Source organism: Onychostoma macrolepis, chromosome 15 (genome assembly GCF_012432095.1).
Source record: "Onychostoma macrolepis isolate SWU-2019 chromosome 15, ASM1243209v1, whole genome shotgun sequence".
Lineage (NCBI taxonomy): Eukaryota > Metazoa > Chordata > Actinopteri > Cypriniformes > Cyprinidae > Onychostoma > Onychostoma macrolepis.
In genome coordinates, this window is record NC_081169.1 from 25,803,515 (window position 1) to 25,831,295 (window position 27,781).

At 38.1% G+C, this 27,781-nt stretch overlaps 1 protein-coding gene across 10 annotated transcripts in view; it reads right to left on the reverse strand.

Annotated features, from left to right (window-relative positions):
• The window catches only part of robo1 (roundabout, axon guidance receptor, homolog 1 (Drosophila)), a 291,617-nt gene that overhangs the window by 38,163 nt on the left and 225,673 nt on the right, over positions 1-27,781 (reverse strand). For 6 of the 10 annotated variants that reach the window (XM_058799331.1, XM_058799336.1, XM_058799333.1 and 3 more), the window contains 7 exons: positions 15,049-15,206; positions 10,679-10,799; positions 8,675-8,813; positions 8,442-8,569; positions 5,626-5,634; positions 3,860-3,984; positions 3,288-3,459 (listed from right to left, as the gene is read on the reverse strand). In XM_058799331.1, the coding sequence (XP_058655314.1) occupies positions 3,288-3,459; positions 3,860-3,984; positions 5,626-5,634; positions 8,442-8,569; positions 8,675-8,813; positions 10,679-10,799; positions 15,049-15,206 (852 nt within the window). The remainder of the gene's footprint in view (positions 1-3,287; positions 3,460-3,859; positions 3,985-5,625; positions 5,635-8,441; positions 8,570-8,674; positions 8,814-10,678; positions 10,800-15,048; positions 15,207-27,781) is intronic. The other 4 variants (XM_058799334.1, XM_058799335.1, XM_058799339.1 and 1 more) reach the window with 1 other exon arrangement.

A 27,781-nucleotide genomic window follows, 5' to 3' on the forward strand; every position in this document is an offset into this window, starting at 1 on the left:
GTTGTCCCAGACCTACTAATATCATTATAATAACTATAATAAAACACTACAGTACTCCAAACCAAAATCCAAAATACATCCTTCCACATTTTCTAAGAGCCACAGAAGCGAGTGCGTGTACGGTCAGAGGTAAAGAGAACAAAGAACGCAAATAAAAATAAATGTAACCAAGGAAAAATAGCATGTGAGAGAGGAATGCCTGGCAGCAAACGAGCTGAGTACATGTTTTAAGAACGAGAGAGAGAGAGAGATCCAATTTTTTCAACTGGAAGCAATTTTCTAATCAGTCACCAGCAGTAGCAGAGTGAAGCCAAACTAGAGACGAGCAATTAATACCGGCAGCATTTCAGCAGCACTAAACCTCCCTCACACACACCGGCCATCATCACCACACTAAAACACACCCAAACACAATCGCCCCCGCCGCAGCCTCCTATCTCTCACAGCGGACCTGGCCCGTCTGATTGTAGTAAACGCTGCGATATTTACGTCCATCTGATTGTGTTCGACCCTGCAAGAAGCATTGCCACCATTTATACGGCTGCAATTTGCATAACTGCCACTACAGCGCGTTTTCAAAGCCCTACAACACTTTAGTAAGGGCCATCAAAGGGATGAATTATGTATCACATGACACGTTCACTCAGGCACGGTTGTGTCCTCGCGTCGCTGCTGTTGTAATTACTGAATCATCATGGTGGTGACCTGTAATTACGCTCCGTGCCTGCAGTGAGAGCAAGGCCAGAGAGCAGATTGGCGCTAAAATAACTGTTATTATTCTTTCTTTACCTCACATTCGCTCTCTTTGTCTTGCTTTGGTGTTTTTTTTTAAGGACGGCACTCACGGGAGATTATGTTGGATGAGAGAGAACTGCCAAACTGTCACTATTCAGTTGAAGTGTCTTATTGACAATTTGAACATACGGAGTAATCAGTGTTGGAGTAATGTGTGTATTTTCTATAAAATATTGTTATTTGCACTGAATATGAATTTTAAACCTAAATTTTATGTCCAGCCACAAATATTTAACAACTTTTTGCCTTTATACAGTGTGTGTCGCATGCAAAAAAATGAACAGCATGAGCTGTAATGTCTATTTAGCCAACAAATGACTCTTATGGACTGATTCTTTTTAATGATTCAGACAAAAGGATTCAAGAAACAGTCTCAAATTCACTGCCGAGTCAGACTCTTTCGGTCAGCGAATCATTCAGGGTTACTCAGTTCAGTACTGACTGACTTCATCACTTACATTATTTATGTAAGAATATTACAATAGCAAAATGTGATTATGTAAAATTAATTGCATTCTGGCGGAAAAACACCTTTGAGCTGTATTGTCAAAACATTTGATATGGCTACATGAAACTAATAGCCAGAAATCTATGAGTAACGATAGAAAATTAAATGTTTATCTTTATAATGCCCATCTAGAAAAGGTTCATATGTGTTTTACAAATAAATCCATAAGTAGTATAATGAGTAAGGCATGTACAGTGCCAAATGGAGCAATTAATACAGTATATTGCAATCAATATAAAATATTTCATTAAAAAATCAAATTAAATTAAAGCTGCAGTCCGTAACTTTTTTTGGTTAACAATGATCCGAAATCAATATTTGAGCAAGTACATAACCAGCCAGTATTCAAAACTATTGCCTTACTTTAGCCTGATTCACAACGGTAAGCTTATAATAATATTTTCTAATTTGAGTGGTACGGGTAATTCGAGCATGGCACTGCGTCATTACGTCACGTCTGTAAACATAAAGAAGTTGTCCCGGCTAGTAGGCTATCGCATGTGAGGATCCTGCAGGTGGCAGTTCATTTATAGCCTTTTCTCACAGCAGCTAGAATAATTAAATGTATCATTTTGATGGCGGATTGTAATCCAGAAAGGATTATGTGTTTATGTTTAAAAGAATGTGCTTCTACACAATATTTGTATTTTAAAGAAAACCAGCTCGAAGGGAGCATAGTTTGCTTTTTGGGTTAAAATAATTTCTTAATATGAAATTCAAATGGTATGACAATTAGATATTAGACTGTACAGAAATTGAAATCTACACACTAATACGCACTATACTCAGTCACGCAATGCTGATGTTGTTAACATTAATAATTTGAGAATAAAGTATAACAATAATAATACTTTGCACGGTTTGATGTGATATGAGCAAACTGGTCTTTAGATTAAATCACCATTGGTAGCGAAATTTATTGTAATGTTTTTTTCCTCAGTTGGGCAGAACAAACTTGGCAGACTTGTTACTTACTTGCTCAGATGGCAATATACGCTGAAAATTCTTATTTGGGTCATATATTCCAAGACATAGGCTAGAATCTGTGATTGCGAAGTACTGTAAACAGCCACAGTACACACACAGTACACAGTACAGTGTGTGACTGACTGCCACACATACTCCTCAAAACATCAGATTCATCCGCGCTGGAGCCGTGCCAGAGCACATCCCACGCAAGCAAGATAATTCCGCAAGCAGCTGCAATTCCATTTACGGAGGACTATTTCCTGAACCTGGGAGAGAGTAGCCTACAATGTGAACACTATGAATGGCTGTCAACACTATAAAGTGGGGCAATTCCAACGTCGCAAGGACAGTCTGGTGCTTCTGACTCACAGCCTGTAAGTATGTTTCGATATTTAAAGAACTTACTGACTATTCAAACGCGAGTAGTGCTTGTTTGGCGTTTCTACGATCACAAATGCAGACATGGTGTTATGTTTACGCAGCGCAACCCAATGCATAAAAATACCTTATCATTATAATCAGTAATTATGTCCTCACTGAATGCAACAAATGCGTCGTTTATAATGGGTTTTATTGTTTTAGTCTCGTCGCGCTGGGACACACCATTACAACATGGTAAGGTGCGTAACATTTCCGTCACACGCTTGAGGTATTCGGCCAATCACAACGCACTGGATAGCTGGCCAATCAGAGCACACCTCGCGTCTCAGAACGATGAACTTTGTAAAAATCGACGCGTTTTAGAAAGGCAGAGCATAGAGTAGCAACAATAATGTACAGTATGTGGAAAATAATGTGTTTTTTGAACCTCGAACTGCGTAAATACATTGCATTACACCAAAAACACAAAATAATATTCTTTTTAGCAACATCATATGACCCCTTTAAATTAAATTTTATTTAATTAAAAATGTACTTTTTGGGAGTAACTTCCCTTAAACTTGTCAAAAAGGTATGCACATAAGCACTTTCGTGCTCACTAAGGCTTCATCTATGTTGAGTGGATCCATCTCACCGTCTGTAACCTCCAGCAGGGCTTTGGTGATCACACTGCCAGCGATGTTCAGAGCCTGACAGCTGTAGTAGCCTCCATCCGAACGCTCCACCGCTGTGATGGTCAGATCGCCCGTCTGAGAGACAGAGAATCGACTGGAGGGAGGAGGAGGTTGAGAGGAGAACAGAAGGTTCTGGAGAGGGGGAAGAGGAAAAAGTTCTATGAATAGAGGTAGAATTTGATAACAAAAACATAAACACTAATTACTGCAAGAATATTCAGTGTGTGAGAAATAAACACCTTGTCAGGACATGCACGTTCACACTAACTATTGGCACGGTGTGCCTGAATTCCTGAGTGTGTGATGACTGATATTGATCAAACCAAGATGACTTGAGGTGTGTAAGAGGTGTGGAGTGTTACAGAGCCCATTAGATGTGTGTAAATGTGCAGATAGCCTTATAAATCTACCAGCCTCATAAATCCGACTGACTTTAATGGGGAGGAGTGCCATGCATTTTATATGTTACTGTAAAAGTGCGCTCAGGAAATGCATCTTCATACCACAAGTGAAAAAACACAAACATTCTCACCTGACTGCCCTCTTTCTGCCAAAATATGGCAGGCTGAGGACTTCCTGTGGCTTCGCATTGAAAGGTCACGGTGCGGCCCATCCCGACCACTTGATTCCTGGGTCGCACCACGAACACAGGAGGAACTGCAGGAATATGAGTTAAACAAATCATTTACCAAAGATCAATTCATTTTGACTTTTAGTATCAAAAAAAAACACATTTACATTAAGTCTATGGAGCCTGATGGTTTAAAAGCAGATGTACAGCGTTTATTTTCTAAAACATGTATTTGCATTTCATTAAATCATCTTTCTAATTCCTAGTACCTAGTATCTGCTTTCTATTTAAAAAGATTTTAAAATGTAATTTATTCCTGTGACGCAAAGATGAATTTTTTTCAGCATCATTATTCCAGTCTTCAGTGTCACATGATCCTTCAGAAATCACTCTAATATGCTGATTGGGTGTACAAGAAACCTTTCGTATTATTATCAATGTTGAAAACAACAATATTTTTGTGGAAAAACTGACAGATTTTTATTTTCACCAGAATTCCTTGACAAACAGAAAAGTCAAAAGAACAGCATTTATTTATAATAGAAATCTTTTGTAGCATTATCAAGGTTTTTTTAATCAATTTAATACATTCTTGATGAATAAACGTATGTATTTCTTTAAAAAAAACAGTAGTGAATATATAAATCTTTTAGTATTTAAATAAAGTACATACATATTAACATGTTTAAATATCATTGACAGTGCATTACAGTGCATTACTGTAAACACAATTTTGTCAAAATTATTTTCTATTTACATCTGTGTCAACATTTCTATCTTAACACAATGCTACGAAATGCCTTGACGAGCATATTGTTCTTTCCTCTTGAAATATTTTTTATTAAAATAGGAAGTTGTGTCAATAATGTTTAGTTTACGTCACAGATTCGGCTGCAACATTCTTGTTTTATAGATCATCTGGACATGAGTGCATTTCAGCCTCTACAAGCAGGTCTCTCATTTTGATTTCAGGGGGTCTTTGACATCAGCCGAATTTCTTGCGTATACAATAAATACACTGGAGACTGACAGAGCTCAACCCCTCAGCGTCACATTAACGGTAGGCGATAAAAGAAGAGTCATACTGCTGTTTAATGGACGCATGTGCAGGTATGCCGAAACATAAAAACAGATGTAGATGCGATATAAAACCGGCATGACCGCCACGTCTGCTTCATTTGCATGGGCAAGGGCACAAAGCAATAAAATTTACATGGAGATGGGGGATAAATTTGGGCCATCTGTCCTGTGCTGACACTCTTTAATGGCACCGGCGTCGTGTGGGATGCAGGTTTTTCATGCATCTTAATGACAAACTCCGTCTCGTGATTTCCGACGCGAACTCGACTTCAGCGTCCGTAACAGCACGGAGCCATTTCAGCTTGTTATAAGGATGAATATGTTCATAATATGTGACACAATGTATGACCCCCTACAACGGCGAGTGCCACATACACTGCAGCACTAAACTAATCTTACACTGCTGTAATGCGTCCGGAGGATTTTCAACTAAGTGAGAATAAAATGAGGCAATTCTGACGTTACCTTGTACGCTCCGAGCAAGCATTAGTTTTACCCAGGCCTGCTGTGCTGTCACTGTTGCCGGTGACAACCCAGACAAGCGTGCTGATTGGTGGGAGGATGGAAGGTGGAAGGATGGTGGTTCTGACAACTTCCTGTTGCTGTCAATGCAGCAAAAATGGTGACGGGTGACATTTGCAACTTACCAGACACAACTGAAAGAGGAAAGAAAAAAATAGAAGCATGATAAAACACAGATGTGATAGATGCGCAAATAAACCACACACATGACATGAAGCAAAAATGACAGGATATGCTTACTGAACAAAATCAGTGCAGTGATGTATTTATGAGAATAAAACACAAAAACATACACAAAACATAAGGTGTGGCAAGCACACACACACGTTGTAAATATATCATGAGCTGAAATATATGGCAGAAACCACACAAAGAAACAATTCTATCAGTCTTGAGTTGTGCGTGTGAGGTATGAATGGAGGTTTTATTCTTCTGTTCTGGCCAAAGATTTTATTAGGTGGACAATGAAACCTGGGGTCTGGCCCTTTAAAAGCTGCAGTGTGTCATTTTTTTTTTTTTCTCAAAAATGGCATGAGTTTAGGGGCATGACTATCTGTTTGTCTGAATATTGGCAGACAATTATTTTAATATTTTCAAATAGTTCTATTATTTTATTTGTTTCCGCTACAAGGCATGTTCTTTATTGGCATTGATGGTTCCATGAAGAACCTTTAAAATTCATGGAAGCTTTTTCTTCATAGTGGAAAAAGGTTCTTTAGATTATTAAAATGTACTTTACACTAAGAAAAAAAACCCTGTGATTTTAAGAACTGCTGAATGAAAGCGAACCAAAGGTGGTTATACTGTGGCACCTTTATTTTAAGAGTGTGATGCATGGAAATTAAATACTATAACTTTAAAAGAAATATAAATACTTAACATTTCAGCAGAAATTTCACAAATCCTCACTCTCCAGTACACAGTTTTAAAAAGCTGAAAACGACATGAAATGGCATTCACAAAGCATCTGTAAAGTGAAATATTTCCAAATTAAACCTACTATTTAGTTGGAATAGAATAGGGTGAAAATTCAATTTTAATGAAAGATTATGCAAAGAAACCACTGATGAATCGTGCACAGTAAACCAAGAACATTTGTTAAGCAAGCTCAGTAAATAGGTCGAATTTAACTTTAAATGCAATAACTCGGGTCATTTGGAGTCGATCCTATGAGATGGACACAAATGAAGGGTGAGAAATGAGGGAAAGCGGTATATTTGAGAACAGCTGGGTAAAGAGAACTAGACTTGGACGGGCCGTTTGCTCTTTTGGCAGTGGTAGCGGCTCCCACTCTACTTGGTTTCCATGGCCCATTAACGCAGCTACTCCTGGGACTCGCATGGCATTCTAGCACTTTCCTCAAATACATCAGTACTAATGACTAAATCGCCAGCTGAGAGAGGCCTCGTTTGTATCCAGCATTATCTTTCCATGGCTTTTTAACAGAGAACCGACTCTTATTCTAAACGACTTATCTCAGAGATTGTGTGTGTTTGTGTGCATTTGACTGTGTCTCAAATCCTAGTGAGCTGCACACCTAGACAGCTTTTAAAAATCTTGAATTCAATGAATCATTTGATGAATCATTTGACTCTTCAAATGCATCTACGATGGCCAAAAGTAGGAAACTCACAAGGTTTTGAAACACAGCCCATGTAAATCCATCAAAACACTAATCACACAAAAGACATCCTCTAATAGAACTCATCATTTTGAATGTTTGAGGAATCTCATTTCTTGGCATTTGAAAAGCAATGCAGTGCCAAAGACAAGTTTAGTAATAAGCCCCTTCACTGGACAAACTGATTATTGAAGCAGACATGTTTATAAGTCTGGTTCCAATGTTGCTGGCCCGCTAAACACACATGTAAAATAATAATTCAGCAATTTCTGTAAGCAGTAAAAACCAGTAAAAGCAAAAAGCGAAGCAGGGAAGGAGAGAAGAGGAGGAGGAGGACAAGGAGGAAACTACTCAGGGGTGTAAGGACACAATGTGCACATTGTTCTCTAAAGAGTTGAGCCTTCAAGAGTGTGAAATTCACTCAAGGGAAGACTTAAAGTGAACATGAAGAAACAAAATGAATACATCATAAGAAAAAATGTGTGTGTTCTGATATATGGCTGTTTCTACAACGAAACAACTTTTTTATTTACTAATTATTTTAAAAAAATCAATTATGTCTAAATTATAAATAATTGTAAACATCAAATAAATAATAATAATTATTATTATTATTACTATTTTAAAAACTATGCTATTATAAACAAAAGAGCAAAGTAAACAAACTTCATATTCATAAAACAATATTCATATATTTATTGTAAATAAAAAATCAATTATTCCATAAATTATCTCATTTCCACCACAACAAACTTTTTTTTTTTAAATTATATTATTATATTTTAAAATACTTGGTTACTAAGAAAACAAAAGTGAGGAGCCAGCTTGAGATAAAATATGAATTGCGATTAGTGACAAAAGTAAATAAAAATCAAGTTAAACGTCAACTGAATCATTTCCAATAAAGTTTCCAAAAACCTAAGAAAGATGAAGATATCACCCATTTTTCACATTCAAATGTCATTTCCACCACAGGCTGTTATCAAACACAACAAATCATTTGAGATGTGGTGGAAATGACACTGTGGTGGGAGTGATGCTTCAGAAAAATGACAGAAATAATCCTGTTTTACTCGCAGGATACAGAAGAAAAAAAAAGATTTTCCAACAGCTAGGAAAAAAATGGTAAGCAATATTCAAAATGATGCAGCATACGTTTGTCTGAAAACTAACAGCTGTGAATAAGCTGGTCAAAGCACACACACAATCTCCCGCCCACTGAGGGCATTCGTTACTTCAAATTATAGATAAGTGGCTGCAGGATCAAAGCAGTTTGTCAAGCAGCGTGAAATGAGTGACAGCGTGTTTGTGTGTTCTTACCGTGGACGGTGAGGGTGGCGCTGGCCTCCGTCTTCCCCATCATGTTCTCCGCCTGACAGGTGTAAGTACCGGCGTCTCCTGAGGTCAGCCTCTTCAGTTTGAGCGTGTGGTCCTCCCAGATCTCATGCCTGAGAAGATGACGATACACAAACAAGATTATTTCTTTCTGGGCATTTCCCATTCCTATTTTATTGTTCTTAATATAAACTAGCCAGACGTTTTCTCATTCATACCTTCCCTTGGGAAGATCTCCGTCCTCTTTCCTCCAGCGGATGGTGGGCACGGGGTCTCCTTGAGCTTCACATCTGAACTCCACACTCTGGTCCACCAGAACAGACTGACTGCTCGGCTTTCGTAAGAAACTGGGCCTCTCTGCACACAAACGCACAGCTTATTATGTAATACACGTTTCCCTACGAGATATTCCCTTCTCTGATTTGATTGGCTACTTCTGAACTTACAGTGAACTATATCTATCCATCTATTTTTACGCGTTCTCATCTTTCTTCTTCATAACAGCCACTTTTAGTAGATTTCTCAAACAAACAGTTCACCTTTGGTTTCTGCTTCAGCTTGAACTCTGACTTGTTGTTTTAGCCTAAACGTTCATGCAGCTAATCCTAAAGAAAGCTTCCTCTCTGATTTATTTATTAAGATTATATAACTTTGATGTTAGGATATGATAGAATCTGTTCAGATTAAGATGTTTTAACCCACTGATATGAGAAAACAGCACTACAGTTCTTTAAAAGGCACATTTACTGTATCACAGCAGTTAATTCATTTTTATCGATCACTTGTAATGTACACATTGATTTTTTTTTTTAGTCCATGTTGTGTTTATTACACTTTCCATGTATATTACTTTGCATATAATGTGGGCTAGCTACTACTGTTATCAGTGTTATTGTTAACTAAAACTATTAAAAAAATCACTTTCGATCATTTAAATAACGTTCAATAAATAAAAAATTTAAAAAAAGATTAAACACTTAAACATTTTTTTTAAATAAAATAAAATTACAAATGTTGCCTTGGCAACTTACTGAGATAATATATATTTAAGTTCAAAATTACAACAACAACAAAAAAAAAGTATAAACCAAAATATAAAAAAACATAAATGAAAATTAAAAGCAAAACAAAATTACTACAACTTAAACTACAATTAAAATGAAAACTGAAAATATAGAAATAAAAACTCATTTAAATAATAATTTGAATAAAATACAGAATAAATTCTATCATTGTATACAAACAATACTAAAACAACACTGATTCATTAAATGAAATTGAGTCATTCATGAAAATTTACGAAAATTTGCAGAATTAAATGAGAAATGAGTCTTTTAAGGGGAGTCATTTTTTTATATAGTTTCTTCCATCTCACCTTAATACAGATTCTACTGTAAGTTAGTAATTCACAGGCTGCTATCTCAGAAATGTATTAACATATCAACAATGGCTCAACCAATGGCTTGATCTGTTTGAATGACCAATGGCAATCTGTTAAAAAACAGTCCTTATTTTTCAGCATTGTGTTTTGTGACTATATTGCCACAAGAATGACACTTTAAATGAAGTGTTTTTGGAGGAAATACATTTAACTCCATTTCTTACACTTGGTCTATACTGAGAATGACAGTAAACTTGACTTGACATAATATGGCTGGTGACTTTCTCCTGAAATGTGTAAACATGCCAGCAGACACTGAATAATGAGGTTGACAGTGATGGAGAAGAGGACGGCTGTGTTGCAGGGATTAAGGAGGGAAGGTCAAAGGTCACAGGCTTGATGTTGGGTAGTGTAAACTGATATGTTAAGGTGTTGGATGACAGATGAATGTATATTTTTGTGTGTATGTGTGAATGAAGGGGTGTGTGAAGTGTGAGCTGGTATTTGTTTCACGGCAAGCTGAGGATAATGGGTCCATGTCTCCTAAACAGGGTCAATGACACACTGGAGTCTTCCTACAGCTAAGCACACAAACTCTAAACATCTGGACTCTCTCCTGCTCTGCCCATAAACAAACACTTCATACGACGTGTGTGTGTTTAAGTGAATCCATCTGCAAAGCGTTTCCACAATCGAATGCACCAGAGGTTTGCGTGGGAACCTGATTATATAAACATGTGTACGTCTTGAAGAAGGCAGATCATGTGCCGGAGTATCTGAGAATCAGATCTGTCATATATTGAAATGCATAAATTAAAGCAGAAATATATCGCAAACTTACCGAGAACGGTCAACTCTGCGATCTCGCTCTCTCGTTCCCCCATCATGTTGGTTCCCACGCACACATACTTCCCTGCATCCGTTTTTCTGGTGTTGGTGATCATCAGTTTTCCTCCTCGTATCTGTCAGAAAGAAAATATGAGAAGTCATAAATATGAGAATTAAATGTCAAAGGTCAAAACCCTTACACTATATATATAGTGTGTGTGTGTGTGTGTGTGTGTGTGTGCGTGTAAATTTGTGTAGTGGCTATTCAGCCGAGCTTATATTTTCCCAGGCATCTGATTTCAGGCCAAAGAGGCCCTTTTTTTTTTCTTCTCAGGCAATTGTAAGGGAAGCTGGGGGTCCTCATTCACCTGAGTGGATCAAAATCACACACACACACACACACAAAACACATCTGACCCCAGCATCAGGGGACCACACGGCGAGAGTCAATGAGGGGGAGCAGAATGTGGCAGCTCTCCTGCGGCCCCCTACCTGCCTGCACTTACACAGGTCAACATGTGGGTTCACTTTATGGCAGATCATGTCATGTCTCATTGATTAGCATTCACTGCGGTTAGTGTTGAGTCCAGCGGCTGGATCTGACTGTGGTTAATATGTGGAATGTGTAAACAGAGTCTCAGTGATAAAGACCAGAGGCATTCGCTTTATATCCCATAATTTACAAATTAGATGCAGATATTACACTTATGAGGTCATGTGCACAAATGCCACAAACAATCTTCAAGTTTGCACTGAAATGTGATTTTACAGCTCGAAATTCACAATAAATGGATGAACAGAGAGATAAACAAAAACGAAGAAATGATGGATAGACAGAAACTCACAAAGAAACTAAAGAAGAAACAGATGGATGGATGGATAGACAGAAACTAACGAAGAAACTAAGAAATGATGGATGGATGGAGGGATAACTAAAGAAATATTAATGAAGAAAGATGGATGAATAGACTGAAGAAATGATAGATAGATGGATAGACGGACAGATAGAAGCTAACAAGGAAACTAAAGAAGAAATGGATGGATGGAAACTAACAAAGAAACTACAAATGAACAATAGATGAATGAAAGGATGGAAAATAATGAAGAAAATATGATGAACAGACTGAAATTAAAAAAACAAAAGATGGATGGATGGACAGGTAGAAACTAACAAAGAAACTAAAGAAGAAATGGATGGATGGAAACTAACAAAGAAACTCCAAAAGAAACAATGGAAGGATGAATGGATGAATGGAAACTAATGAAGAAAAAAGGATGCATAGACAGAAATTAAATAAACGATGGATGGATGGATGGATGGATGGATGGATGGGTGGAAAGATGGATGGATAGAAACTAACAAAAAAACTAAAGAAGAAATAATGAATAGATGGATGGATGGATGAATGGGTGGATGGAAACTAACAAAAACTACAGAAGAAACTATGGATGGATGGATGGATGGATGGATGGATGATGCTGCCAGAAACTATAGATGAAATGATGGATGGATGGATAGACAGACACTAAAGAACAAACGAAGTATCACTGAAGTGTTCAGTCTCTCTCAGAGGTGTAAAACTTTGATCCGATTACTTTTACAGTCATTTACATTTAAAGGACAACAAACACCCAAACAAATCCATCACCAGGTCTCACGGGACACCTCTGAGCACTTCCAAACCGGACACATTCTGAAGTATTCTTCAGTCCTGTCGCCCCTACTAAATATTAATGGTGGAAAAGAGTCTTTAAACAAAGGAGAGGTCGGAGGGGAAGGAAGGAGGGTGAGTTTATTTAAGGCACCCCGTGGTGTTGGAGAGGGTTTGAAGTGTCATTATGTTACTGTTTGTTTGAGCGAGAGCTTAACGGCTGAAACGGCACAAGACTCGCAGAGCAGACAAGGTCGGGTCAGACGGAGGAGTAAGTGTGTGTGTGTGTGTGTGTGTGTGTGTGCATTTGGAAGAATATACAGTGAAAAAAAAGCTGAAACCAAAGGAAAAGTGAGAATGTGCCTCAGGAAAAAACTCAAGCTCCATTTCAAAAGATAGTGAGCTGCCTGTTGAAATGCATTGTGCTTTATCAGCTAAGGATACATGTGGTGTAAGGCATGAAACCTAGAAACTGTTGTCTAGATAGGCAGCTTGCTAGGTTTCATAATGCAACTACCTAACTACCCGAACATCCCAAGCTCACAAAGACACATATTTGGAGTTCCATCACGGCAGGATCGTTTCACTCTCAGTCCAGAGTCAATGAACCCTCCCTCGCTCCCTCTGTCCTCGGGTAACAGCAGGACGGCTGCTGAGGATGCGATCAATCTGAGCATTGGGAGATTGCTTTATTCGCATGCCTTTTGTCTTGTGTGGTTTGGCAGCGCTGCTTGAGCAGAAGTGCTCGTACAGGGCTCGCAGTGTGGAGTCATTCAGCAGGCCAGATAATCACACACAAACTCTGAACAAAGCGCTGCGAAACAATACGGAGCGTCAGCTTCAATGTGCCGCGCTGCTCCAGTTCATTTTCGAGCAGACTGCAGCAATTACTGCTGAAAAGCAATTAATGGCCAAATTGGAGCGCTTTAATTTAGAGATAACAGTGGAACGCAAAACAAATGAATAATGTTGATGCTCATTATTGTACGCAGAGCTGTAGTTGAGCCAATGTTCCAACGGATATCAGTTTATTGCGGTGAAATGCATTTTGTCACTAAACAAAAAAAAAGACACAAATGAATCTTACAGGAACACAACTAAACATTTACACTATTTGCCCATCTAAACACTCCCCCATTCTCATAATGGCTGCTCTTAGGTTTTGTTTTAAAAATGTAATTATTTTAAAAATTAAAATGAAAAATATATTATTTAAGTGTAAGGTAGTATTTGTTTGGTTTGGACAGCTAAATTGCTTGTCACTGGAATCTTTTTGCATTGCGTGTAGCTAGGACACTGTGTAAGAGTATATTTTGTATATACATTGTTGTGTTTGTTGCTGTGGTGTTTTGTTTTGTGTGTGTGTGTGTGTCAGATGACCATAGTTTACCGTCTACAAAATTGTAGACTGCAGACTGGAGATAAGCCACACACACACACACACACACACACACACACACACAGCACTAACAACAACAAACTTGATCTAGTTTTGATTCAGTTTTATCGTAATCAGCCCTATCACATTCCAAAAACGTCTTAGTTACACATTGTCCGAACGCTGGAATGCGTAACACATTCCTTCTTTGCCTTTTTAGCCAATGTTAAGCACTAAATTTGTATTCTCAGAAAACCCTGTCTACAGTTTGATTAAAAATGACAAACCCCACAAACCACTTTCAGCTTTATGCCACACAAATATGCCACATGGAAAACGAGCAGCGGCGTGCACATCAAAGTCACTCTTTTAACGACAAAAGAAGCCTGATTGATCCTGTTACTTAATTTCCCCCACATTTAATTAGAAAAACCTAATTGGTGGCCCTGGTTTAAAGACTGCATTAAATCAGCAGAGAGCGCGTTTTCAGCTCGTGAACGCTGGCGAAGGCAAACTTTCATTCCCACGTGCATTTCCAATCGGATGAATGGGCTCCATTAATTTTCCCTGACAAGAGTCGGACGTGACGCAGTTTAAACACTCATCAGCAGAAGCCCTAATCGGCCTTCATTTGCTTGAAAAAATGCAGCAGAAGCAATTGTTATCCACCTGCATTAAATAAGGCAACTTCTTTTTGCTGTGTCTCTTTTTATTAACAATTAGCAGGTCTTCGTTAGTAACGCTAAATTGGAAATTAGGAAGGGACCTGGTTTAATTTGCAAAAACAAGGCTGAAATGTGAAGCCCAACATTTTAATAAGGCACTTAATCATCAATTTTGTGGTGGGACTACTGTTCTAGATAAACTTCTAGTATCACAGGAATGGTTTACCTTCAGGTCATCCAAGATATAGATGAGTTTGTTTCTTCATCTGAACAGATTGGGAGAAATTTAGCATTACAGTACATCACTTGTTCACCAATGGATCCTCTGCAGTGAATGGGTGCCGTCAGAATGAGATGTGATAAAAACACCACAAAAATCCACAAGCAATCATAAACACTCCACTCCATCAATTAATGTCTTATGAAGTGAAAAGCTGCATGTTTGTAAGAAACAAATATATCAAGAAGTTTGTGTGCATCTCTTGTGGATTATTGTGATGTTTTTATCAGCTGTTTGGACTTGAGCAAGCGATACAATGCTGTTTTGATGAAGGAACAAACTCATCTAAATTTTAATTTTTGAGTGAAATATCCCTTTAACTAGCCCCCAGCTAGACGAGCACCAAACCAGTACTAACCAGTCTTGAAAGCTGGTGTTTTCACAGGAAACACTGTCAGATATCCTTACCGTTATCCTCTCGTCTCTGTCGTCTATGGTGACTCCATCTTTCTTCCAGGAGATGGTGGGTTCGGGGTGTCCACGGGGCGGCTGGCACTCCATGACCGCTGGCTCACCCGCCGCCACCATCACGTCCACAGGGTTCTGTCTGAAATCATCTCGAAGAACTGATGAAAAGAGAGAAAGAAAAAGAGATATTAAAAACACGAACAGCATTTCTATCAGGAAACCATTCGTGCTAATGTTTAGAAGAGAGGAATAACAAATTAGAAACCACCAGAGGAACATTTTTCTACTCTTGCCCAGCACAAACCACCTCTAATCTATCTCAAACATACAACGATTAAACCTAAAACTTTTGTTTACAGTAGCTAAAAAGGCACAAAGGAGGGTTTGAAACATAAAGAGCTCTTACTGCATGTAAGTGATATTAATGTAGGACACAAGTGAGCAGTGAAGATTGAACATTCATCTAAACCACTGCTCAAGTGCGCAATAACGTGTAATATCTGCTCACACGAACGCACTCTATATTCCAGAGCCTAAGCCTGTTAGTCAACCCCGTTAGCTTTCTGATGGATTCACTTAAAGCGTTTCCATTAATCCAAGACAGCATTCCTTTCAGTGTCATGTAGATACTGTACAGCAGCATATTAGATTAGTCCAGTGCTTTAAATTATATACACATAACATGGGAAAAGCACATGTGCTGAAACATAGCAACTTGAGTTGTTTTGTTTTCCAAAGCCAAGTCAGCTGCCAACCTGTACAGCAATTTAAAGTCCATGTGAAATCAAAATGGACCATATGTGCTTCTGCAGTGTGCATTTCTGATGTTTCTGTGCACATTTTTACAAAGGAAAAAGTTCACTTTGGTAATCTATGGTGGCCAACATTATTAGAACATTAGTACTTTTACCAGCAAAAAAAATGCTAACAAAATTTCACTGGATTATTACAATTAATGGCAAAATGAATGTTTGGAAATGTAAACTGATATTTCCTACTGACACACTACAGCAAAAGATAGAAATAACTGCTTTAAAACCATTTTTTAGCTGGTGTTCTAATAATTTTGGCCACCACTCTATGTATGTATGTATATATGTAGCCTATATATGTGTGTGTGTGTGTATATTATATGTGACCCTGGACCACAAAACCAGTCTTAAGTCGCTGGGGTATATTTGTAGCAATAGCCAAAAATACATTGTATGGTTCAAAATTATCGATTTTTCTTTTATTAGATTAGATTAGATTAGATTCAACTTTATTGTCATTACACAAGTACAGGTACAGGGCAACGAAATGCAGTTTAGGTCTAACCAGAAGTGCAATAGCAGCAAGTGCAGGATATACAATGGTTGAATAAGTGCAGGACAAGGATATGTACTGAATATATGTATAAATATATATAGAAAGATGGTTATTACTATAAACAGAATTTGCAGGTGAATATGTATAGTGAATAAATATACAGATGGCTATTACTATAAACAGAATTTACAGGTGATATGTACTATCAATATAATATATATACAGATGGCTATTACTATAAACAAGGTGTAAAAGTGCAGTGGAAGTGATTGCATATTACAATTAGACATACGGTGCAAAATGTTAATGTAAACATTGATAATGTAAACGTAAACATTGATAATGTAAACAATGTTTTGAAAAAAATTGATAATTTTTATGCCAAAAATCATTAGGATTTTAAGTAAAGATCATATTCCATGAAGATATTTTGTAAATTTCTTACCATAAATGTATCAAAACTTAATTTTTGATTAGTAATATGCATTGCTAAGAACTTCATTTGGACAATTTTAAAGGAGTTTTTCTCAATATTTTGATTTTTTTGCACCCTCAGATTCCAGATTTTCAAATAGTTGTATCTCAGCCAAATATTGTTATATCCTAACAAACCATACATCAATGGAAAGCTTATTTATTCGGCTTTCATGTGATGTATAAATCTCAATTTCGAAAAATTGACACTTAAGACTGGTTTTGTCGTCCAGGGTCACATATGTGTGTATATATATTATATGTATGTATGTATGCATACCTCAGATATTTCAGGACTAAGCACATATCAGTATTTCTCCCCTTTTAATTTCAGATACGTCTAAGTTGACAGAAACTCAAAACTTCTTTCGGCTCTCACGCCCCTGAACGTGTTCCTGTCGGCACGATTAACCTCAGCTCTAGATCAAAGTGAGATGCTCAAGGTAACCTGAACTCCTGACTGCCTCCAAATTCCTTTAAGACTTTAAGCACTTAATTGGCCATATGATTCCAGTTTCTACTGCTTGTAATGTCACAGCAGGTAAAAGTCCCATTTTACCCCACTGAAAAGAGGCGATTCGCTGAAAGAAATGGAAATAATTTCTTCTCCTTCTCTCTCCCTCTCTCTTTTTCCGTCATTTCTCTGTAACAATCTCTCGAGCATATCATTCCTTCCAGCCAAGGATTTCAACAGGCATCTCGTTTCCCCAACCGGCATAATTAGGCAGTCTATAGAGGAAAGACACACATGTACAGCAGGAGAGAGAGATGAGGGTCAGTGTCTAATGTGAACTGTGTTTGCTGTCCGTGGATCAGCTCTGGGATTCTGATTTTCGCACCGGACCAACAAACATGGATTGAGTTTGCACAGTTGTGCGAAACCAACCCACGCTTGATTTGCACCCTGAGCTGAGAAACTTGATAACGTGCTCACTTTCTAACAGGGCCTTGTGGGGAAAGTTGTGTGTGTGTGTGTGTACATAAGTCAAGTTCTGAACATGTGTCTACAAAATGGGAATAGAGTCCTGGAAATGATATAAACCACTGAAGTGTGACAGAAAGAGTGATGGTAAGAGAGAGAGAAGCCAAACACTTCACTTTAAAGTGACAGTTAACCCAAAATAAGTAATATAACCTTCTTTTGTCTGTGAAACACAAATGATACATTTTTGAAGAACATCTACATGAAGACTTGGATTATACTACACAAGTCATGATTACTTTTATACGTTTTTTGCATCCTTTTTGAAGCTTAAAAGCAACTGTTCAGTTTAACTGTATGAAAATACCTCTAATTACATGACTAATTTTCAAATATAGGCCATACCAGTTTTGAATGAGCTGGATCTCATACCAAATTCTACTGATTCATCTGTGTATAAACAGTTTCAAGTCTGTGCACAAACTATGCTCTTCACTCTTCACTGCCATCTAAATCCGCACATCGTCCTAAACATGGCTGTTCAGTTTCCAGAATTCTGCAGAACTTTACGCTTCACAGAAATTCGAAACAGATGTGGTAATGTCAAATTAAAATGAGATTTGCGTTGATATGCCTCCGACATTAATGAAATGAATATTTAATACCACACGCCGGCTACAGAGGGATGATAGTACGAGCTCTGCTGGGCGGAAATGAAATGGATTTTGCTGAGCCACCACTGAGGGTTTCTGGAGTGTTCTACTGGAGCCATTGGGGAACTGGAGATTTGCTAAAAAAAGCACTTCAAAAACCCAGAGCTGGCAAAGACGCGGGAAGATTTGTCAAGAACAGGATTGTGGGCCTTTTCCACTGGGAATCCACTCACCCTTGAAGAGAAACCATGGGGAATGATCGAAATACAGCAGTTAAATAAGCATAAATGTGTATTATAACCAGCCTATCTATATGCTTAGAAGCTTACTGAACATTATCATGTTGCTTTTGGATGCTGGTTTGCTGGTTTGTCCACACCAGACTGCCCAACCACAGCTAGAATAGAATTACTGGCAGTTTTAAACTAGAAAAACTACTAGCAAGAACCTGGATCTTATCCAGCAAAACCAATGTGTTCAGCAAAAAGAAATACGGTTCGTCAAACTACTCAGGTTTGCAGGTTTCAAACCAAGGAGAATTCTGCTATAGGAACTGTGAACATCATCATGTTTCATCACTTTGTCCAAACAATCAATAACTTCTTGCATCTGTCCAATCGAGCATCATGTACAAGACGGAATGTCACCGGGACGAAATTAGGAAATCGTGAGAATATTTCGAGAAAAAGAACGTGTACATCAGGTTTGCGAGACCAATTCCACATGAACAATGTGCATATGCGAACGCAATCGTTCCCAGATGTGAACCCACGGAACACTGCCGCACATTCCCTCTCCTCCAGATCATCTGTCCACATGGTGCCTGCTAAACATAATACAAAAATGGAGGAATGACAAATTAGAGCAAGACCTCATTTAGAACGCTCTCCGCACCCTGGGTCGCCGCGCCATTGCAGGTCAGACTGAAGCTGGAGTTGTGCCAGCCGTTGGTTATCCAACACTCAAGACCACCCGCTAAAAGAAACCGTACTGAAGAATGGAGGACTGAACGAAACTGGCAGAAAAACGTTACAAAAATCACTGTGGATCGGCACTATGGAACAGTAACAGTATTAGATGGAAATACCATGGTACTTTAGATATATACCATGGTGATTTATAGAGATACAAAAGATTAAAATTCTACTGTAGCTGACGCACCGATAATTATTGTTATGGCTGATAAGCGATAAATGCCAGATAATAAAATTCTATACTACTTTGCGAAATAAATAAATAAATAGTAATAACAATAAATAAAACTAAAATAAATAAATACATTTTTCATTGAATAACATACATTTTTTATTATTATTAATTCAATTTAATTTGAATAAATAAAAATAAATGACTAAAAATGATCAACTGTCTTAAATGCAACAAGTGAATTCAGTATTATAATAATAATAATAATCTTAATAATATAAAGTTAAAAATGCATATTATTTTTAAGATTTGCAATATTATATTTAACAGCGGTATTAAACTGTTTCGTGTTTTTAATGATTACATTTAAGTGTGCTGTAGATGATGGCAAAGGTAATCCAAAAATAATTTAAAAAAAGTGGAAAGTGGAAACATGCATCCACAATTAATTATCCACCCAACTACATTTTCTTCCTTAATGGATTCTCCTGTTCTTTTTGCGAATGATTCATCAGTGCGTAAGATTTCCAAGAAAATATGTTTTCATAATCTATCTACAGTATGTAACGACTTGCTCTCCTGCAAAATGATTTTGCATTTTGTTGATGTCACATAGGATACTGTACAATGCCATTCAGCCATTATTTTTTCAAACTAGCATTCAGTCTGGCTCCATTCTGGTTTGTAATGCACACTTTTTACAATCTAATCACTTCCTGATAGGCAACTACAAGCTCAACATTTATTTTTTGCCATCTTGGATATACTGTTCCACTCAAATTACAACAGTAAAAATTAAACAGTAAAAAATTGGCATTCATATTACTTGCTACTATCTCTAGTTTACATCCACCTCCTCAAACGCCTCCTCCACTCTTCCTCCCTCCATTATTTTCCACCAAACCATCATGAGTGCCCACCTCATTCATCACTGCCTGGTGCTCGAACCCTTTCCACTGTCTGTAGGGTCTCCAGGGCCAGTGAGGGCCAGAACTTGCCGCTGGAAATGCACACTTTAGCGAGGACATACTATACCTGCCTAGAGTCTCAAAGTGTGGATCGATACGCTGCTCTCATTAGCAGCAGAGAGCTGAGAGGAGATGGGGGGATATGAACCCGCTAGTGCATTCACAGCCAGCTAACCCTGCCTGGAGCTGCGGCGTCCGCTGGGGTTTACAGCTCTCGCTCTTTCTCTTCGGCTGATACTGCTCTCCTGGTGAGTCTCGACTTCAAAGCAAGGCCCCCAGCTACGGTGCGTTAACCCCCTGCTCCTGCGCCCATGTGGCGGCACGGTCAAGGTCTGGTGTGTGCGTGGATAAGGCATCTCTGAGGAGACGGGACGCAGGGTGGGATCTCAAAGGTAACGAAGTAATATCGAAAGCTTCTATTGAGCATGTGTGTACGGTAGTGATGCGCGAATGACGGTTATATCCGCAAGCGCTGTGGATAATCCGCGGGTTGGGTAATAAAAAAAATGCATTCTGATTATTTGCGGGTGGGTCGCGGGTGGATAAGATAAATCGTTAATGATGCAAATATTAACTACATTTTCTAAAATATGAACGTGTGTTAAATAGGCTACAGATATTGAATAAACTGTAAATTAACATATTCAAGTTATTCAACAAAACATTATTTAGTCAAGAGCAGTGAGGGATTTTCTCTGTCTATTGTTGTTTGATTAACATTAATGACAGACGGCACAACTTTATTAGGCTGCTGTCACAAGACCTATTTCACGCATCCAATACTGATACACATGCGTTTACATTCACAACTGTTTACATTAACTTAATTCAAAACCAACAGTGCTTACGAGGATACTCGCCAGGACGACCATTTTGACGTAATTTTGTGTGTATTTGGCTACTTAAGCGCAACAAGCTATGCTCAATTTGGTGCAAGTACCGAAAGGCTTAAAAAGACGTGCAAATAATACATTTTTGTGATGATGCAACAATTCTGTCAACTGTACCGAAACGTGAGCTAAAGTCTTGTATCACAGCGTTCAGCTCTAGATGCACCGATGTGAAGAGAAGGTCAAAGAGAGAAGACGAGGTACAGCTGAATCACTCGCGCTGTTTTCAAACAAATGATTTGATCTGATGGTTTGTGTGAATTTATTTACTCATCTAACCTACATGCTATATTGAATAAATGTTTTGCAGGAATTTCGATAGTTGAAAGCTGCGGGAATGAGTAATGTGTTATATGCGCAATACCGCACTGAAATTCAGGACCTGATTAAACATAATTCTATTGTACAGAGAATTGTGAAACATGACTTTTCCAAAACTTTCCAGGCCTGAAAATTGCTGTTTTAAAATTCCATGTCTTTTCCAGGTTTTTCATGACCGTACGGACCCTGAATATGACTATCGGGTGCGGGTCAGGTGCGGTTACCTAAATCAGACAAAAATATAGGTGCGGGCGGTTGGCGGGTGGATCATTTATTTGAAGCTGCGGACTCGGTTGACGTTTTAGCTCATCCCCACATCACTAGTGTACGGCATCTGGCGATGGGGTAAACAGTGCCGTACACTTCAGCTGCACGGAAATAAACAGACCGGCAACGAGCAAATGCTCCAAAAGCAGCACCCAAATACATCAGCAGTGGCGTTTAGATCAAATCTCCCCTATCGCTCTCGCAGTGACCTCAAAACGCAGCCCGTTCTCTGATGTGTGTGTGGAAATAAAGGCTTCTTTTCAACCCCTCCACGGTCTGTTAGTCTTCAGGGGGCCTGTGGAAATGAAACAGCAGGCGCATGATTTTACTGCCATATGCTTTGCTTGGCGCTGATGAAGGACAAGTCCTCCCTTAACTATTCAATTACCTAGTGACCTGTTTTTTTAGGGGTGGCAGACACGGTACGGGACATGTAGTGTACTTCAGTTGGGTGATTTAGAGGGTCTTATAACTCGTTAGGGAACACTAAAGAGCGTTAACAGAGAAAAAAAAAACTTGGGAGTTGGGAGACTTTGCTGAACTTTTGCCGGGCAGGGATTACGAGAGGAAAAAAGGGAAGCTCCAATCAAGAGATTTAAACAATGTCGCTACTATCAATAAACAAATGTGGAGGAAACATCATTTCGGTGGGCGTCAGGGATTGAAACGTGGCCTAACTGGCTACGATTATGAAAACATTTAACAAGTCGCTGGAGATGCCAAACGAATGCAGTTGGAAAGGTTTCGCTTGATTAATAGTCCTTGTCAGGTTTTAGTGACCTGTTATTTTAGGGTGGCGGACTAAGAAAAGGGCTAATTCATCAAGTCTAGTGGAAGAGGACCTGAAAGGAAACAGCTATTGATACGAGCCCCTGCCTTATTCAGAACGGCGACCCTAAAGACAGAGAGTCTATTCACGATACCTGTTTATTAACATGCTCAGAGCTGTTCGTATGTACTTGAAGAACGGCAGGAGGTTACCGACCCACGTTTGGGGTCACGTTAAACATGCAGCAAGGCATTCTGGGAAAATGTAGTTCATTTAAATGGACAGTTCATAAGCTCGATCATTTACTTGTCATTCCATACCTGGACACTTTTTTTTTTTTCTTCTGTGGTTGTTTGGAGCCTATTGGCTTTTAAAATATATTTTGTGTTCATACGGGTTTGGTTTGGCTTAAGAGTAAGTGAGTAATATAATTTTCATTTTTGGGTGAACTTTCCCTTTAAAAGAGCTAAAACAACCAGTACCGTATCATTTATCACATATAACTTGTTTGTTTTTGGAAACACACTGTTTTCATGGTCTCCAGACGGTTTTTTCTTTTAACCTCTGAGGCAGACGAAATACGAAGTAGCTATTAGTTTGATCAAGCCTTTGTCACATTTCCCACAGTGCTCAGCGTCCGCTGTCATTAACAGAAGTGCCGCGGGGTGTGTGTTCACAATCGTCATCAAACAACAGGGTTGCACTGACGGCGAGGGGTGAACAAACTGTGCTGTAATAACAACACAATGCTTTCAAATATACTGTCCAAACAAGTCATATCGGCCCACTTGAGTGGTGGTGGTGCTTTGTGTGGTGTTTTTTTTTGTCAAGAGTAGTGCAGCAGAGCGTTTGACAGGTCCTCATGTAGCTATGTGGGTAAACTGCCACAGTGGAGAGCAACGAACGACAGTTTAAATTAGTGAATGGCAAGAATAAAATGAGTCTCGCTGAAAATCCAAGACAAATAGGATTAGACTTAAACACTCTCTGTTTGCATGTGCAAAAGTCACCGCCACAATGCTAGAGTCGTGTGTGTGGTTGAAAAGTACCCACCAGAAATATATATATATATATACTGTGGTCACTTTTGATCACCCGTCAGGCAGAAATCATAAGTCTGATCCCTTTGAAAATAAAAAATTAGTAATGTCAGTACATGCTCAAGAAATCACATTATTTGACACATTTATGCACATTCCACAAAAAAAATATCACAGATGGAAATATCAAGATGTCAAAAAAAGTACATAAAAAATCTCACAAAAAATGTGTTGAATTTAAATGGAAATACAGCTCAAATAATAATATAAAACAAAATAAAATGTTGATGTTTCAAATGACCAAATAAATATAAAAAACTACCCACTTTATAAATAAAATCAAAGAAAATAAAATAAAATGTTCCCTACTACAAACAATCATGGCTGACGGCAAAAAGCACTTTTCTAAAGAAAAAAAATCTAGCTTTTTCACAACATAAAACCTGTTTTTACGTGACACTCACATCATTCATTGTCAATAATTCACCTTGTTTTTTTTTTTTTATAAAAAATTTAAATTCAATAAATTATTCTCTGCTCATTTTGATTGCACAGATCACGTTTACTGCCCTGTTTTATAAATAAAAAAATAAAAACAGCAAAAGCCAACAAATATTTAGGAGAGGTATTACCATTCCTCATGGATAAAACAGGACATATTCAACGATATACCAAACAAATTTTGTGGCTACATTCAGGCTTTTGTTTGAGCTCTTGGGGTCAAACATTCATCTCCAGTTTCTACTTGCAAAATTGGTGGTGGGACAAATGCATGATTTGTTTAGAAAACTACAGTTGAGCAAATGAAAGCTCTTGTCAGTGTGAACACACAGGCGTAGTGTTGTCTGTTCCAGCTATTTTCCTCCAAAGTGAAGCAGAAATGCAGCATGCAGACATTGCTTAGGGCACGGCGAGCAGGACGACCTCCAGAGCACACGCAGAGGGGCATCGGGCCCCGGGGGCCGTAACATAACCCTGAGGTCTTCAGAAACACACACTTACAGACACAGCACACCACATACTGCTCTACAAGTTTTCCTCTGTGGTTAGATAATGGTGTAGACACGGGTCAGAACTACCAGTGTTGGGTTTTCTTTTGTTTGGGATAAAATTGTATTGTTTATTGGCTTGATTCGGAGCTTTATTCTTATGCTTTGCACCAAAATTGCGATTTGCCGCATATATAAACAATCTGATTTTCACGCATAAACAAATAGGCAAAATCAGACAAAAGGATTAGATGCTACAAGCTTTGGGCAACCATCTCCACATATTTGCAACCAAGAGTAACGAGCAGAAATAAATGTGTGCGTGTGTGAAAGATTGGAGCAGGAAGTGTGCCAAGAAAACCTAACAGCTGGAGTAGTTATCTAGCCTGTGTGCTGTTTCCATCGTCTTACATACAGATACACGTTTTCGTTTTCTGGGAGCCAAAGCCATAAACACCAAACACATCTTCATAAATCCACATAAAACGAACATAAATATGTATACAAAAGTAGATTGTGCGGCCCATAGCAGCGGGAGAGCGGGTTAATCCAGCTCTGCTCCGACCGTGTTCTGGTTTCCCGTCAGAAGACTCTGGAGACGTGGGTCTGCAGATCAGGGACTGCGGTGAGCTGCCAGTACAAATGTATTATTTATTCTTAAGGCCAATACTGTGTCTTGGCAGCATGACGGGTAAAGTGATATATCAGGACATTAAGTTACAGCGCGATCGCTAAGAAAGGATCAGTGGTTTCAACTAAGTGCTGGTTACCACTTTGGTTTGTTTTTCTTACGTTTTTTCAGTTTGTTCAGCAAAAATATCCCAAGTACCTTAAGAAGATCAGTCAGTGAGGTCTTCTTAAAGGTGCACTCTACCATTTGTTTCTGATTAAAAGGTTTTACACAAAGTAAAATGGCATTTAAAATAGTCTGTTATATTCAACAAGGACTTGACTGGTCAAATGACCAAACAAATATCAAAAACTACTCACTTTATCTCCACTTTAAAGCTCCCAGCTATTATAAAAATGGCCATTAGCACATTTTTCTATACAAATTTAGCTTTTTCACAACATAATTTATGCGACAAATGTTCATACACTTGCATTGTCAATAATTCACATTTGAGTTTGCATTAAAAAAAAAATCTGTGGTTTCTGTTCATTTATTTATTTATTTTTTCATGTCTTTAGCCTCAAAATAAAAAACAAAATTAAATATTCTTTGTTCATTTTGATTGTACTGTTCAAGTTTTCCGATATAAAATAAAATAAAATTTACAGCCTTGTTTTTTTACACTAAACTAAAATAACAATATAAAATAAAATGTTCTCTGTTCATTTTTATTGTGCAGTTTAAGTTTAAAAAAAAAAAAAAAACTATATATAAATAATAAAATAAATGTTTCTTTGTTCATTTTGATTGTGCAGCTCACGTTTACCACCTTGTTTTTTTTTAATATACATATATACACACACATATACATACACACACATATATATATATATATATACATACATATATATACACATATATATATATATATATATAAAATAAAATAAAATAAAAGTAACCCAAAGTAAAAAAATAATAAAAAAAAAAAATAACAGTAAAAGTTAAAAGACAGTAAAAGAGGTATTTTAAGAGGTATTATCATTCCACATGACTCTCAACACAAGTTTAAAGCCTTGTTTTCTCATACTGGTGTGTTAAAATTTCCGCCATACATTTCAAATGGAATGGTCATTATTCCAGCAGTGAATTCTGGGTAGATGAGGTACAGTATAAAATATTGTAAAGCCAGTTGGTGGAAATAATGAAGCTGGTTTTGAGATTTTAGTTTGTTGAGATCATTTGTATCCATTTGGCAATGTGTATCTGTAACTAATTATTTTGCAAGCTGTTTTTCGAACTCTCGAACGGTCCTTGTGCGAGAGAGAGAGAACGACAGAGAGCGGGTGACAGACTGTAATGCACTGAATAGGATGAGAAACTGGGATTACGTCAGTCACATGAGCAGGAAACATAATACAGGCTGTTTTACTGTCATAAAACACTGTCAGACAAAGAGAGAAAAGAGAGAGAGTGACAGAGAGCGAGAAGGTTACAGTAAGACAGACACTGATATTCACTCAGGCTATGTTGGGAATGGAATACTAGCCTACTACTTACTGAAAACTCTGCAATTTACAATACTAGCATTGTATACTAGTTTTTAAAAATAGTATGTGAAACAGTAGCCATTATTCAATGGCTCAGTGTTTCAAAAACTGCTGTCACACGACTTCATATTGTGAGTCCAGTTTTCATATCATATGAAATATAGCTATTTTGTACTTAAGGCCCAATTTTCTGTAAAATGTCTCACATTTGGCAAATAATGAGTCAAGAAATTGTAAACAGTTGCAGCTGATATTACTTCCAATTGAATTCATGCACATTTTAGCAAATGCAACATATAAAATTACTAAGACTAGTATGTTTTTTCTAAGATTAGTCTGATCTTTTTTACTCGATTCAGCTGCAAACCGTACAACCGACTGTCTGAAATAATCTATCAGGCCGCTGGATAATCGCAGCTACTTCCATAAGTGATTTTACTAAAGCCTCCTCAGCAAACCTCTCAAACAAGGAGCGAGAGACAGAGAGAATACAGGGGGGAGAGAGAGAGATGGGGGTAATTGGAGAGGGAAAGAGAGAATGAGAGGGGTAGGAATGTTAAAGAAAGCGAGACCGAGCAAATAAGGGTCCCGGGATTCAAACATGTGCAGCAGTAGATCCAGAGGGGCACATCTTTCTCTGATCAGCCCGGGTCTTCAGCCCAATGGCTTCCACATGTCTGCTAACCTCTACCAGATGAGCCCAGGGAAGATGAAACAGTGCTCATATCCCCTATCTTTAAGAAGGATCTCAAACTCAGAGAGAGGATGGTTGCGGAATAACAGAAAGAGAGAAAGAGATAGAAGAGAGAGAGACAAAGCAATGCGG